At 38.9% G+C, this 17,360-nt stretch overlaps 1 protein-coding gene across 1 annotated transcript in view; it reads left to right on the forward strand.

The window, feature by feature from the left end:
* The window catches only part of LOC124798415 (exocyst complex component 2), a 129,486-nt gene that overhangs the window by 74,264 nt on the left and 37,862 nt on the right, over nt 1-17,360 (forward strand). Inside the window, exons 13-14 of the mRNA XM_047261812.1 lie at nt 9,673-9,828; nt 11,551-11,670. Of these exons, the coding sequence (XP_047117768.1) occupies nt 9,673-9,828; nt 11,551-11,670 (276 nt within the window). The remainder of the gene's footprint in view (nt 1-9,672; nt 9,829-11,550; nt 11,671-17,360) is intronic.

Genomic DNA, 17,360 nt, shown 5'->3' on the forward strand with positions numbered 1-17,360 from the left:
ATTAAAGCTGTGTGCTGGACCGAGACTCGAAATCGGGACCTTAGAAGTTTGGAAGGTGGGAGACGAGATACTGGCAGAAGTAAAAGCTGTGAGGACGGGGCATGAGTCGTGCTTGGGTAACTCAGATGGTAGAGCACTTGCCCGCAAAAGGCAAAGGTGCCGGGTTCGAGTCTCGGTCCGGCACACAGCTTTAATCTGCCAGGAAGTTTCATCAATTTCATTGTTTAAAATTTTATTCGCACATTTGTGTGATGTATTTTAAAGTGTAATACACGTTAAACAGGCCAATATTATATGTGAAAGCTTAGCTTTTCTTTTAGCTGCGCTATGTACATTAATTTAAACCATTAACTCCTCCTGTTTGTGTGTTCACACTACTTGAAAGTGATGTTGCTGTTGACTGACTACATCTTATGTCGTATGCTCTGAATATCTGCTGTTATTGGCTGGCGAGATTAAGTGCAGTGTGCTAAGATTGGCTTGCAAAAGCACATTGCAATCCGTATTTCAGTGCTTTGGAAATGAACTTGCTGTGGGTTTGGTGGAATTCAAATGTATACTTTCGTAATACGAAAATGTCAGTGTATTGTAATATGAAAATATGCAACGTGTATGTTGCTGTATATCAAAGATGTTTCCAAAACGTGTTTTTTTCCAGCCTTTGCTGAGTTTCATTTTGTAAAGTGCCGGTAAGTTCTACACTGGTATATAAAACTTTTACCATTCAAAAGATTGATATTTTTACAGCTCCAAAGGAAAGTACGCTGTCGCTTATTATGAAGAAAGTGTATTTTCGCCTAGAAGAAGTGTATTTTCACATGGGAAAAAGTGTTTTTAACTGGGAAATCCAGGAAAAATCCGGGACTTTTTTTTTCTTGTCCACATATACACATTGTTAGAGGACTGAGTAATGTGGTGCAAGATCTTCTTGCCTATTTAGAAAATATACAGAGCTCTGTGTGTATCTGAACAGCACATTACAGCAGGATTAGAGAAGCTAAATATGAAAGACAGTACTTTAGCATCATACTCATGTAGAACTAACATGGTAAAAGGAGAAGTTGTTACATATATTAAGGCAGAATATATGTTCAAAAACATTGAAACTAGTAGAGATCAGTGCATAGAAGTATGTACATACCAATTAAAACTGAAAAATAGTTCACTTTTAACTGTAATTGTATATGAATCCCAACGGAGAAGTTTTGCTGTTTTTGAGGCATATGGATTACTTACTGTGCTGTCATTAATATTTGCTATATTCAGTGTGGATGGCCAACTGCAACTGTGATTTAAATTGGCAGTGTAACAACAGTGGAAAGTCGCGAATTGGACAATGCATAAAATAAGGGAAAGGCAGCTATTCACCTATAGCAGACTGGTGTGTGCAGCATAGGAACATGTAACAGAAAATAGCATTCACATGACCTATGAGCTCTTCCTCTTTTTCTTTTAAAAATAGACAGATTTACACACTCAACCACACAGACACCCAAACAATACTCCTGCAGGCATGTAAGTTTAAACAAATCTGTTTGGCACTCTATCTTTCCACAGAGCGTGTCTGCATTGCAACAGAGTCATCTTTACTTGCTCTTTAACTGACGTATTGTGCTTCTCTGTGTCTATAATAGTTTACACTGCATGTGTGTAAATGTGAATACTATAAATCGACCCTTTGTGTGCGTCTCTGACTGGAACTGATGGCATATCCGGAGCAGTCAGATCTGGCAGGAACACATGTAGGCCCCTTAACTCATCGCACTGCTCAGCCACGCTGCCTTTATATCATGCCATGCCCACCAGACATCTGTCAGAGGTGTGCTTACCTGGCTCTTGCTATGCAGAGCGTGCAATCCAGATGTAGCATCTGACCAAAATTGATCGCCATTATTTGAATATGACATGTTGTGTCACAACCTTGTGATTTCTAGCACATAAGAATCATATTCACAGTATCAAAAGCCATGGACAAATGAGTGAATGCTTATGAAAATTCAGCTTGTGTGGCAAATATCAATCTGGTTTTTTGCAAGCACAAACACTGCACTAATTAGGTAACTGATGACATGAAAATGTCATAGACAGTCATGACTTCAACAAAGATCTGATGCCATTAACTTTGACATATAGCTCATAAAAATGTGACTACTAAAATTTGCAAATAATAGGCTGAAGTTGTTTTGAATGTTGCTTGAGAAACAGACAGCATGGTGTTGTGTACTGGAATAAAAGGCACCTAAAGCATGTTCTCCCAGTAGTTCCATGAGTCAGTCCTGTATCCACTACTGTTCTCCTTGTATGTCAGAAACATCTTGTCAGTTTTATCCTCCTGTAAACATCGTTTCTATGCCAGTGACCTTAAGTGTTATCTTACGTACCAGGTTTGAAGAAATTGATAATGTAATCATCCCGATAATGACGATCTGTCCTCATTGTTCAGATGGACATTCAACTCAGACCATAAACTAGATGCAAAGAAGTCCAAATAATTGTAGTTTCGCATCAAAAAGTAATTACCTCTACATTCCACAAACAGTTGCCTAATATTTTTCTCAGTGGTATCCCAATACCATAGTGGTGAATAAAGTGGGTGTAACTTTGATGAGAACCTCTACTAAGCAAAAAATACTGTTGCCACCCGGTGGAAGACTTTCCCTTGCCTCCGGGACCTCAAGAAGTTTTGAAACGTATTTACACTGTATGTGAAATGTGAACTTGAACATTGACTTGTTCTGTCAAATCTCCATATCATGATATAATCCAACGCTGCATCAACTCCAGTTGATCAGAACTAACCGTATATGCTTGTGTTCCTTATATAAGCATCATCTGTCCGTTTCACTGTGTCAGTGCTTCATATGCCCAGTTAGCATAGTTACCCTTGTATCCTGTGAAGTTAGCAGCAGTTCAGACACTGACTGCAAATTGACATAAATTAAAATAATTTGTGGCAGAAAACATGCACCAGCAGATCACTTATCACTGCTGTGGAGAAATTGTCCTGTGTTGTCTCCACGAGGTGGTGCACCCCATGTATTGTGCCAGCTAATCTCGTGGTATGGGAGGGACTACTATCAAGAGCAAATGGAACTACCAGTTGGAACGGACAGTTCATGACTGGATCAGAAGCCTCCATAACTTCTGCTAGAGAATTACTGGGGCCCTAGAGTGTTGTGGTGGCATAGGAATGTTGGACTTTGGATTGGGCTGTTTACTTGTGAGCTGTAGATGAATTTGGTTTGTGATTATGGGCTTGAGTGGATACCTTTCAGACCAAGTTTTGTGTTAGTCTGTGCCATGACCTGCAAGAAAACCTACAAATTTGTCATTGGTGGCAGGGAAACAAAACCACAGATGCTAACATAGGACTCAAACCAGATACCACTGAGGACAGCAACAACAGTTCCTGTAGAAGGATGAACTGTTGCATCAGTTGCTGCGTTTTCTGATGTTCCAGTTGGATGATGAAGATTGGGACAGTTTCCTTTGTCAACAGCAGCTGCATACCCAAGCATATAAGATTACTGATGTATCAGCATGTGCATATCTTCTATTTTCTAACCCAAAACTCATAATTTTGTTTCCCAAATTGCGGCCCCTTGTAGGTGTTGAGGTTACCCATGGGCCTGGAACAAACTCTGACTGCAAAGAATCAGTGTGTTTTGCCATATATGCATAACTTCAACATGACATTTCCAGTACCAGCCACATAATTGGTGACAGCTGCACAAGAGTATCAAGTCCTCAACCAAGTCTTGCATTTTATGCTACACAGATGACCCCAGCATCTTCCCTTGGTCAGACCTCCTAACATAAGCTTCAAACAAACAGCAAATGCATGTCTTGTTTTATGTCATACTTCTCATGACTGACAACAATGAATGCCAGAAAGTGGCTCAAGCAATGGTGAGACTCCATCATCCTATGCCTGCTCTTTGGCAACCATTGGGACATCACAAGATTAAAGGTATGCACGCAGTACCATGCTACTTGCTGGGTGTCTCAACAGAGATTAAGTAAATAGCACACACCTGCATGGCATTTGCCGTGATGCTAGTGGCACCATTTCCAAAGTTCTCATCTTAGCCACTTATGCAACCCCTGCGAAAGCACAATAACATCAATTATGCCACACCATTTATGGTCATCATGTGACTTGTGGTTGTGGATGCATGTTAACAGTTTGCATATGTGATCAACACAAACTGTACAGCATCACCAGCCACCATCAAAACATTAAAGAGATTTCTGCCATTGAGGGTTTCCAGCATCATCGTACCAGTTAATGGTGCTCAATTGTCATTTGGTCAGTTTAAGGACTTTTGTAAAAGAAATAGCATCTTACACCTCACCACAGCACCTATCATCTGACCTAGAACAGTATGACTGAACTGTTTATGTGAACCCTTGAAAATGCAGATGAAAAAAGTGGTACCCTTACCTTTATCCTGGCATATAATACAGGACAATGTCAGGTAAGGGAAAGTTTCAGCAGAGCTTCTCCATGGCTACTTCCATAACAGGTTATTAAATTTGGTCCTCCTAGCACCAGAACACTACATGCCTCTTTGATGCCCCCGCTGTGGAGTGCCCAAGAAATGGTTTCCTGGCATCATCATGGCAGTACGTGGCTGCATGACTGTGAGATGGCCAGCAATGGAACATGCTTCATGCATCACACCAACCAACTCCAAGAATGCTGCCTGAGCTCCATTGAGTATTGCCACCATTGCTGGCATCTCACCACTTCTGGCATCTTAGATAACAACACAAGGAAACCACGGCTTCAGTTAGTCTTCCGGCAGCAACTGGGGACATGGATGTGCAGTCATAAACATCTGAGGTGAAACAGGTCTTCCTCCACAACTGTCAGCCCTTTGCCCCACCAACCAGTGAAGTGTCCAAAGTGAACTACTGAGTGGAACTGATAGTTAGGGACTGTAACAAAATTTTCTATAACTTTGACTAGATTTCTACTAGGAGGATGGAGGATTGTGATGTCATATGAGTGTTGGACTCTGGATCAAGCTTTTTATTTGTGTGCTGTGGACTAAGTTAAGATTCTAATTATGGTCTTAAGCGAAACCTTTCAGATACCTTTTTTGTTTTTTCTGTTTGTAGTCTGTCATCCAGGCTGCTCCACTGACTTTCGATTCATTTGTAAACTGAAGTATTCCTGTTCTGTATCAATAAATGCTGAAAATTGTCATGGCCAGTAAGAATATTTATGATTTTATCTATTGCGGCCAGAGAAGTCTACTTCGTAGGCTCTGCAGCGTGCGTGTACCCCAGTACATCGATTCAAACATCAAGTACCTGTCATCAGTCACAAGATCTCACCTGTTAGTATCATAGCTGTGCCCTTTCATAAAACATAAACATTTGCAAACCTGTTCTCTGTTGCTGGTGTCCGCCTCTGGAACAAGATACCCTTCACACTGTGTACAATTGAATACCGCATTGCATTTAAGAATATGCTGAAGCACATACTTTTGTCATCCTTAATAGTTTGTGACAAAGCAAGCTGGGATGTTTTTACTTCCCCTCTTGTTTTCCCATCTGCCTCCTTAAAATCAATTTTCTCATTTTTGACTAATTTCTGTTAACATACATGAGTATAATCTGCAGTTCCATAAAAGAGATAGGTTGGCTCTCAGTTTTAAAGTAAATAACACCAGATCTAATTTTGTGCCTAGTTTTATGTATATAATTGATTTTATAATTTATTTTGACTATTCCTAGTTTGTATCTCTCATTACAGGGCGAAATCAGTAATTGTTTCGTAACTTAAATTCTGTTGTTGAAATATAAACAAATACCAGGTGTACCGGAATGATATGAGCGTTTTTTTCTGAAAATGAAACACTAATTTTGAATTGAAAAGTAAAAACAATTTGCTCGAAGTACTGACCATTGCTTTCTATACATTTTGACCACCTTTCTGGTAATTTGTGGACACCACGCCAATAGAAATGTTCATCTTTTGAAGCAAACCAATCAGACACCCAATTTTCGACTTCTTCGTAGGAATCTAAGTGTTCCTCAGCCAATGCATGTCCCATTGATGAAAACAAATGGTAGTCGGAAGGGGGCCAAGTCTGGTGAATACGGCGGGTGGGGTAGCAGCTCCCAGCCAAGTGTTTTGATTGTATTCTGAACCAGTTTTGCTTTGTGTGCAGGTGCATTGTCGTGTAAAAAAGTTACTTTGCCATGTCTTCTGGCCCATTCTGGTCTTTTTTCGATCAATGCATAGTTCAAATTGATCATTTGTTGTCTGTAGCGATTAGTATTCACAGCTTCACCGGGTTTTAGAAGCTCATGATACACCACACCTTTCTGATCCCACCAAACACAGAGCATTGTCTTCTTGCCGAATCGATCTGGTTTTGCAGTCGATGTTGATGGTTGTCCCGGATTAACCCATGATTTTTCCCATTTAGGATTCTTAAAATAAATCCATTTTCATCGCCAGTAACAATTTGATGCAAAATTGATTTCCTTTCATGTCTTTGAAGCAAAATTCAATTCATCTGGCACCCATTTTCCAGACTTTTGGATCTTTCCCATAGCTTTAAAATGGTCAGAAATTGTTTGTTGCGCAACATCTAGCATTGCTGCCATTTGCTTCTGACTGGAAAGTATCATCTTCATCCAATATTGCTTGCAATTCAGCATCTTCAAACTTTTTTGGTGGTCTTCCACCTTCTTCATTTCTTACATCAAAATCATTAGTTCTGGACCATTGAAACCATCTTTTGCATGTTACTTCTGATAGAGCATGATCACCATATGCCTCGACAAGCATTCAATGCAACTCTGCAGCACTTTTTTTCAAATGAAAACAAAAAAATTAATGCTTTCCGCAAATCATCACTTTCTGGTACAAAATTCGACATTGTTAACACGATGAAAACATATGATGTTGTTTGTTCTATGATTTGATGTATACTAAATATTTTGACAGCTGTCATACCAACCAACCAAACAAAAAAAATTAAGGCTCGTTCACAACAAATGTTCCCTATCGACACATTTGTATCTTAATGCTCATTTCATACCTGGTATAAATTCTATAGTAATTACAAACATTTGGAGGAACAACTAATAGTATTCTTAAAGGATCTATTTGGCTCTATTTGAAAACATGTTAGCAAAGCCAGCCCTTAATTAATTCCAAAGTAATTAACAGTTTTGTCAAAAGTATTCTTTGCGTAACTATATATGTTAATTTCATGATTTAAACAAATGATTCGGCTTAAACCTTGTAGTAGAAGAAATTGTTAAAAAGACGGAGTTTTTCGATGTATTCACTTAATTTAAAGAGTTAGGTTTTAATTGTAATTTCTGTAAATCAAATTTTGAACAAACTGTAGTTTTTGCCCCTATTATTGTGAAGATATACAAGGGCCTGATTTTTGGTCACAAGACTGTCAGTCCACCGCCGAGTTCCAGATGAGGAACCTGTGTTGGTTAGAGCGACAACAATGTATCAACTTAACAGTGAAATCAGCGTTACACCATTAGACCGTGTGTTAAAGCAACAACAGTGTCTGTTCCGTACATACCTTTCTATTCTTCAAGAACTGTGAACTTTGTGGTTAGGCTTTTACTGCTCATAGGGTGTTCAACAGTAAACTAATGTAGCAGTATAACTATTAATAAGGATTATGGGGAGTTAGAACAATAGTGTACTGCCCATATATAGCTGTGTATTATTGGGGGGGTTGTGAAAAGTGAAAATAAAAGACTGTGAAATGCAACTGTGCATCTGTCGGCTACATCATTTACAGTAGACAGTACCGCACGTCCACCCCCTATTTTTTTCAGCCAGTACATTGACACTGAGGAAAACAAACGAAGAAATAAAGTAGGCAAACCGTTACAAGTTTTATCTGAAAAATTAACACGTATTGCCAGTTTTATTTCATAGTTATGTATGAGTATTGGATTCCATATTGGATCTAAGATCTCTTGTAACGTGTGTTTCATAATAAATGTAATGTAAAATGTGTAGAATGCCTGTTTACATGTAAAAAAATGCCTGATAGTCCTAATCATGACAGGATACGCAAATAAAATTCAAAGTGAAAGGATATCAGTGCTAAGATTTGGTGATGTCTTTCCTACACTCTGTGAAAGTGAGGAAGAATTAGATGACTGGGTGAATGTAATAAACAGTTAACCAATCACAGGATATGGAAGAGTAAACAAAAGCAAGATGGAAGTAATGAGGAATGACAGAAATCAATTACCTACAAATTTACATCAACATTGGAGACCGCTTAGGAGATGAAGTGAAGGAACTTGGTTATTTCCCGTGTCTGTCCCATCTGCCTGCAACTTTGGCATCTTGCATGATAGAACAGAGATGCAGGATGCCATCTCAGCAAGTGAAACCAAAGCAGATGGTTACAGTATGACTGCGCCCCCTGCCTGAGACAAAAACACAGTCTCGTGTCTCAGCCAATGACCACCAGAGCAAGCTACCTGAGCGCTGCTGATTGTCAGCACCACCAGAGGTCGCAATCAACAAGCGGACTATTTTCCTACACCACTCACATGATTGAAAATAGTCCCAAAAAATCCATCTGCCAACTGGCCTCATAAGACGGCATACTGCTGGCCAAAAGGCAGTTCCACATGCCACCTCAACTTATACGGATATGCCATCGAGGACATTACATCTACGCGCCTCGTCTACTTGTAGTCCCAGATCTTCAGGAGTGTTAGTTTTGGACTGTGACTCATGAGCGTCTGGCCTCCTGAATAGTTTAGTGGTAACGTTGTGCTGACCACTCTCTAGTAGTTTTGTTTCCATCTTTTCTTTGGTGGACTTCCTTGATCAATAGACTTGTGGGGAAACATTTTATTTTGTTATTCTTCTGTTATCAAATCTGTAGTGGGATCCATACTTTGTTTCTTATTTAAATTGTTTTGACAACTTTTGTCAACTTCTGCAATGTTCTTGTATGTTGATTTTTCGCAATAAAAACAGATAGAGGAATATTGTTTGTGTTTTGTTTCTATTACTGCAGACTCGGCAGTTATCTTTAAAGAAAAATAATGCATGATGAAGAAAGCAAAGAGCACATTTTAAGAAGAAGACTAGCATAGCTAAAGAGAACATTTCTCACCAATTAAGTTTGCTAATATCAAACCTGGGCCTTAATTTGAGAAAAAAATTTGTAGTGCATCAGGATGGAGGGATTGGGAAAAAGAACCAAAGCAATTTAGATGTGGCATTACAGGGTTCTGAAAATTAGGGGGATTTATGTAATAAATGAGATGGTTCTCTGGAGAATCAGTGAGCAAACCAATACGTGGTTACCACTAGGTAGGAGGAGGGAGAGGATTGTATAATACTAGTTGATGCAGTCTTAGAAGGCTGTGATTGGAATATATACCACAAATAAATGAGGATATAGTTTATAAGCTCTACACTGAGCTCTGAGATGAAGAGAATGGTGTAGGGAAGGAAACGCATGCGTACCCGCCTGTCCACACACACACACACACACACACACACACACACACTCAAAGTACCTTGTCGTAGACAGTAACAGAATATGCTTTATTAATTCTGATACACAGCAGTACATTTTTATTAATTTGGTGGCTTTGCAGTAATATTTCATTATTATTAATTTGCTCCTATATTTTGTTTTGCAGCCAATGCAGTTTGAAACAAAAGTGCAAGAAGTTGTACAGCTAGTAAAAGAATCTGTTCTTGCAAGTGAGCAGCGCGAGACACCGCTTCTGGAGAATACCACTGCTCAGAGGGAACTCAATGCTCTGATACAGGCAATGCTGCTTAGCTTCAGTAAGGTATACACACATTGCATCATCCAGTTTACTTTATTCTGTCTTAAGTAATTATAATACATTAGTCTTAAAGTGAAAGAGGCCATGTAACCTACTGCACTTAAATGCTATTTCCTGTGATACTGTTAGATGTTTTTGACAATTACAGGTAAATAGATGAAGCATGTATAAAGATCTGTTCTCTTAGATGAGACGCTTCCCACGCCCGGGTTCCCGGGTTCGATTCCCGGCGGGGTCAGAGATTTTCTCTGCCTCGTGATGACTGGGTGTTGTGTGATGTCCTTAGGTTAGTTAGGTTTAAGCATAGTGCTCAGGGCCATTTGAACCATCTTAGATGAGAGAAAGTATTTCTTTGCACTGGTATAAGGCTGTGTGAACTTCGCATCTTTTTTAAAAACGTTACTATTGCACTTTTTTTAAACTTTCCAACCTGACATTGAATTATATGTAAAGAAAAAGTCAGTTAAGAAAATTATTATTCAAAGATGACTGTATGGCTAGCTGGTAGTTAGCTTCAGCAGGTGTTACCAATAGAAACATTGAAAAGCAGAAAATTCACTTTGCAACTTTTGTATCACTTTATTACCTACACACCTCGGGGATGAGAAGGAAAGGAGGGGTAAGGCACTTATATTCCAGGTCTATTACTCAGTAGCATATGATGATGTAATGATGAATGTGTCTATTAATTATGCGATCTTCTGCATTCTCCTTTACAAATGTAATCGTCTTAAAAACCTACACAGAGTGCATAGTTAATAAATTATTCTTAGTGAAATAGTCCCTATAGGATTAACATTTACATAAATTAGCAATTATTCTAATAAGGGCATGTGCTCCGCTTGGGGTTTTTTTTTTTTTTTTTTTTTTTTTTTTTTTTTTTTTTTTTTCCATCCAGTTGGTGCAGAGTACTTGAGTAGTATTTGTCAGACCTTTGCATTTCAGAATGTCCTGGACATAATGCTCCCTTTGTCTCTTTTCATTGTGCAGGGTCCCAACTTTATCATTCCATTTGTGGGGAGAACTAATGATTCCGACGAACTCGCATCTCATGTGCAGTAACAAATTAGTGCACAGAAGTTTTTGTTTTCATTTGTTTACTCTTCAAAACATGTACAGCTATGCTGGTTTTAGGTGCCTATACATAACTTGGAAAATGGAAAAGCGCACTACTTACAAACCTTCTGAATTTGGATAAATGGCCATTGCTGGTAAATTGTTCAAAGTGAAGAATGTTGTAATGTGTAGTATTCCAGTTATTGATTCAGACAAAACTAATAAAAGCTTATTACATCAAAAATATGTATAATCATTATCAGTAACAACAGCCATTTGATCCTCACTGCTGAATGACAGCCTCAAGACTTCTTCATGCAGTAGGGTCTTCAGTTAGTCACGTACCCGTTTTTCATTTTCTGACGTTATGTGTCTGCATTCAGCTAGGTCGTCACCCCAGCCAGGACACTTATAGTATTGGTTATCAAATAAATGAAATGGTAAACCTTAGTATCTCTTTATTTTCTCTTCATTCTCTAGGTAACAGACTTTAATGAATTGATAGTTTGATGCTTATGTTTTTGTGTGAGACAGGAAGCTGTTTAATTATTTGTCAGAAATATTTAATTATCCTTTCAAAGGAAAGGATTACAAAATAAAATTTTAATAATTTAAATGTTGTGTGTTTTCAGCATTGTTTGTTTATAATATTCTGTGGTTTTGTTTTAGACTCTAGAAACACTAGCATTTAGCAATGATGCTATGCAAGACTTACATCCACCAGCTGTTTCACAGTTAATTGGATCTCCAGCGGTGTATAGAGGAAATGAAAAGGAAGGCAGCATTCCAGTATGTTATATCTTCTTTTTGTTCATTCATAATGCTTCATTGATTTTATTACATTAAGACATAATATGATAAAGTTGAAAGTGAAGCCATAACACAAAAGGAAACTTGAAGTCTGCAATAAAGGGCTATGTTATTGGCAACTTGTTTTAAATGTTTAGAAATGCAAAATGGTGCACTTGAAGAAAAAAAGAAAAGTATCATATGACTACAGTATAATGGGCCACAGTTGGGGAAAAAAGAAAACAATGGTATCATATGACTACAGTACAGTGGGTTACAGTTTGAATTGGTCAATCATACAAATGCCTGGGTGTAACTCCTTGTAGGAATACGAAATGGAACAATCACATAATCTCAGTTGCCTGAAAAGTTGGTGGTAGACTTTGGTTCATTATAGAATACTAGTGAAATGCAGTTAGTATACATGCGCAACCAATCATAGAATATTGCTTAAATGTGTGAGAGCCATACCAGATAGGACTAACGGGCCATGTTGAATGTATACAGGGAAAGCATGAATGGTCACAGATATGTTTGACCTGTGGGAGAGTGTCGTGGAAATGCTGAAGAAATTGAATTGGCAGTCACTTGAAGATGTATGTAAACTATGCTGAAAAAGCTAACTTACAAAATTTCAAGAACGGCTTTAAATGGTGAATCTTGGAATGTATTACAACCCCATATTTATTGCTCTTGCAGGGATTGTGAGGACTAGATTAGATGAATTACAGTGTACATGGAGACATTTAAACAGTCATTCTTACCACACACCATACGTGAATGGAACAGGAAGACGCCAAATAACTGGTGCAGAGGGAAGTGACTGCTGACATGCACTGCACAGTGGTTTGCAGAATATTGATGTAGATATTTTCAGCAGCAAGGGCACAAGGGGCTTGTCTGTTGATGTTCCCATTTACATAGATGCATCTTCTGAAATCTCTCACACCCTTATTTTTTCCCCTTGTTTGTACACAATGTTGTTTCTGTTTCACAACAGTATATTTACAGTTCATGTGATCCACATGTTTGTTTCAGTTAGTGTTGACACAAGGAGATTACAAAATAAAATCTAAATTATTATCTAAAACTGAGAGAATACTAATCTTGCTAATAAACTGGAATAGAAGTGTGAAGATGTGAGGGTTTGTGTGTAACGTTTGTTGAATCAAGACTGATAAATTTGTGCAACTTATACATATATAAATTAAAGTTCACTGCTGTGGTTTCTGTCTATATGTTTTGGCTAGTTTCAGAAACTAGTTTAGTGATTTCAAAATGGGTTCCTTGGTGGGTAGAATTATTCACAAGGAAGGATTGTGTATGTAATTTATAAATACTTCATGTGAATTGACTTAACTATGATGGATTCAAGTCCCCTGCCTCTATGAAAATAACATCACTGCCATCTAGGGTGGTGATAGTAATGATATTCAGTTATCTAATGTTGTTCTCTGAATTTTAATCATAACTTTACGCAGTGACCCATAAACAAAATTACTACTACACCAGAGAAGTTATCCAGCTGTAGATACTTAGTGCTTTCTGTGCAAAGCTGGGGCAGGATTATTAACTGTATATAAAATTTATTGATACACTGGGTTGCACTTTTTATATGTGGGGGCAACAAGCTCTAAAGACTTCGATCAGATAGCTGCACTATTTTATTCTTTCAGAAAATTTTAAACAACTTATTTGAGATAAAGTGTAGCTGAATACCATTAGCTCTACATCTGCTTTTCAGAAGGTGGATGGGTAGCAATAATGCATCTGTCTTACAGAAGGAAGGTGGGTAGCTGCCATTTTTACCCGAGTGTTAAATGTTCATGAATGTGAGACCCCCCCTCCCCCCTTTATTTTAAGAGCCTCCTTGATAAAAGATTATTTTTAGTGTCCCTTTATTTTAAGAGCCTCCACGAGAAAAATTATTTTTAACGTGTTCTTACTAGCCAAAATTACAAACTGTTTTATTGATATAAAGTATTTGCCTGAAAAGTTAATGTTATAAGTACTCTAAACTTATGCCCTTTATTGTTTGTCTCATTTGGATAAAGGAGACATAAAATAAACTAAAAGAAATGTTTTACATTAATTTCCATCTTCACTACATTTTTTTTATGTGCTATGCCTGTCATCTGTGGTATCACTATTAATAATCATTGAGGTGTTGGTTAGTGTGACATGAGAACATAGCTGTGACCCCCCCCCCCCCCCCCCCCACACACACACACACACACACATACCTAGTGGATTTTGCTTCTAAACTGGCATTACTGTTATTTATACTGAATCTTTTTGACTATGGTATATTTTATAAATATGGGTGAATATTATTATGGAATTGTGAAAATTTATGCTTCGGCTAGCGTAAATTACGATGGATGTAACCTAAGCTTATAGTATATTCATATATTGGCAATAGTTTGACTGTTAAGCAAAATTTCTTCAAACTTAATGTATCCCAATTAAATTTTCTGTTCTACTATTATTTAAATATACACATGAGACTAGTCACTTTTAATACTTATATATCATTATAATAGAAGGAAACATTCCACGTGGGAAAAATTATATATAAAAACAAAGATGAGGTGACTTACCGAACGAAAGCGCTGGCAGGTCGATAGACACACAAACAAACACAAACATACACACAAAATTCAAGCTTTCGCAACAAACTGTTGCCTCATCAGGAAAGAGGGAAGGAGAGGGAAAGACGAAAGGATGTGGGTTTTAAGGGAGAGGGTAAGGAGTCATTCCAATCCCGGGAGCGGAAAGACTTACCTTAGGGGGGAAAAAAAGGAAAAAAGGACGGGTATACACTCGCGCACACACACACACACACACACACATATGCATCCACACATATACAGACACAAGCGCGAGTGTATACCCGTCCCTTTTTCCTTTTTTCCCCCCCAAGGCAAGTCCCCCCGCTCCCGGGACCGGAAAGACCCCCCCCCCCCCCCCAAAACCCACATCCCCTCGTCCCTCCCTCTCCCTCCCTCCCCCCCGACGAGGCAACAGTTTGCCGCGAAAGCCCGAAGCCCGTGTGTATGTTTGTGTGTCCGTCGACCCGCCAGCACCCCCACCCGGGAAGCCACATCATCCCTGTTCTTAGATATATTTTTCCTACGTGGAATGTTTCCCTTTATTATAACCATATTTTATATATATATATATATATATATATATATATATATATATATATATATATATATATATATAATAGAGGGAAACATTCCACGTGGGAAAAATATATCTAAAAAGAAAGATGATGAAACTTACCAAACAAAAGCGCTGGCAGGTCGATAGACACACAAACAAACACAAACATACACACAAAATTCTAGCTTTCGCAACCTATGGTTGCCTCGTCAGGAAAGAGGGAAGGAGAAGGAAAGACAAAAGGATATGGGTTTTAAGGGAGAGGGTAAGGAGTCATTCCAATCCCGGGAGCGGAAAGACTTACCTTAGGGGGAAAAAAGGACAGGTATACACTCGCACACACACACATATCCATCCACACATACACAGACACAAGCAGACATTTGTAAAGGAGAGTATTTATATATATATATATATATATATATATATATATATAATAGAGGGAAACATTCCACGTGGGAAAAATATATCTAAAAAGAAAGATGATGAAACTTACCAAACAAAAGCGCTGGCAGGTCGATAGACACACAAACAAACACAAACATACACACAAAATTCTAGCTTTCGCAACCAATAGTTGCCTCGTCAGGAAAGAGGGAAGGAGAAGGAAAGACAAAAGGATATGGGTTTTAGGGAGAGGGTAAGGAGTCATTCCAATCCCGGGAGCGGAAAGACTTACCTTAGGGGGAAAAAAGGACAGGTATACACTCGCACACACACACATATCCATCCACACATACACAGACACAAGCAGACATTTGTAAAGGAGAGTATTTATATATATATATATATATATATATATATATATAATAGAGGGAAACATTCCACGTGGGAAAAATATATCTAAAAAGAAAGATGATGAAACTTACCAAACAAAAGCGCTGGCAGGTCGATAGACACACAAACAAACACAAACATACACACAAAATTCTAGCTTTCGCAACCTATGGTTGCCTCGTCAGGAAAGAGGGAAGGAGAAGGAAAGACAAAAGGATATGGGTTTTAAGGGAGAGGGTAAGGAGTCATTCCAATCCCGGGAGCGGAAAGACTTACCTTAGGGGGAAAAAAGGACAGGTATACACTCGCACACACACACATATCCATCCACACATACACAGACACAAGCAGACATTTGTAAAGGAGAGTATTTATATATATATATATATATATATATATATATATATATAATAGAGGGAAACATTCCACGTGGGAAAAATATATCTAAAAAGAAAGATGATGAAACTTACCAAACAAAAGCGCTGGCAGGTCGATAGACACACAAACAAACACAAACATACACACAAAATTCTAGCTTTCGCAACCAATAGTTGCCTCGTCAGGAAAGAGGGAAGGAGAAGGAAAGACAAAAGGATATGGGTTTTAGGGAGAGGGTAAGGAGTCATTCCAATCCCGGAACCTGTCCTTTTTTCCCCCTAAGGTAAGTCTTTCCGCTCCCGGGATTGGAATGACTCCTTACCCTTAAAACCCATATCCTTTTGTCTTTCCTTCTCCTTCCCTCTTTCCTGACGAGGCAACCATTGGTTGTGAAAGCTATAATTTTGTGCGTATGTTTGTGTTTGTTTGTGTGTCTATCGACCTGCCAGCGCTTTTGTTTGGTAAGTTTCATCATCTTTCTTTTTATATATATATATATATATATATATATATATATATATATATATATATATATAAAAAAAACAAAGATGAGGCGACTCACCGAACGAAAGCGCTGGCAGGTCGACATACACACAAAACCCAAGCCTTCGCAACAAACTGCCGCCCCACCAGGAAAGAGGGAAGGAGAGGGGAAGACGAAAGGAAGTGGGCTTCAAGGGAGAGGGCAAGGAGTCACCCCAATCCCGGGAGCGGAAAGACCCACCCTAGGGGGAAAAAAGGACAGGCATACACTCGCACACACGCACATATCCATCCACACATACAGACACAAGCAGACATATTTAAAGACAAAGAGTTTGGGCAGAGATGTCAGTCGAGGCAGAAGTGTAGAGGCAAAGAAGTTGTTGAAAGACAGGTGAGGTATGAGTGACGGCAACTTGAAATTAGCGGAGATTGAGGCCTGGCGGATGATGAGAAGAGAGGATATACTGAAGGGCAAGTTCCCATCTCCGGAGTTCGGATAGGTTGGTGTTGGTGGGAAGTATCCAGATAACCCGGACGGTATAACACTGTGCCAAGATGTGCTGGCTGTGCACCAAGGCATGTTTAGCCACAGGGTGATCCTCATTACCAACAAACACTGTCTGCCTGTGTCCATTCATGCGAATGGACAGTTTGTTGCTGGTCATTCCCACATAGAATGCATCACAGTGTAGGCAGGTCAGTTGGTAAATCACGTGGGTGCTTTCACACGTGGCTCTGCCTTTGATCGTGTACACCTTCCGGGTTACAGGACTGGAGTAGGTGGTGGTGGGAGGGTGCATGGGACAGGTTTTGCATCGGGGGCAGTTACAAGGATAGGAGCCAGAGGGTAGGAAGGTGGTTTGGGGATTTCATAGGGATGA

Source organism: Schistocerca piceifrons, chromosome 5, assembly GCF_021461385.2.
Source record: "Schistocerca piceifrons isolate TAMUIC-IGC-003096 chromosome 5, iqSchPice1.1, whole genome shotgun sequence".
In the NCBI taxonomy this organism is placed as follows: domain Eukaryota; kingdom Metazoa; phylum Arthropoda; class Insecta; order Orthoptera; family Acrididae; genus Schistocerca; species Schistocerca piceifrons.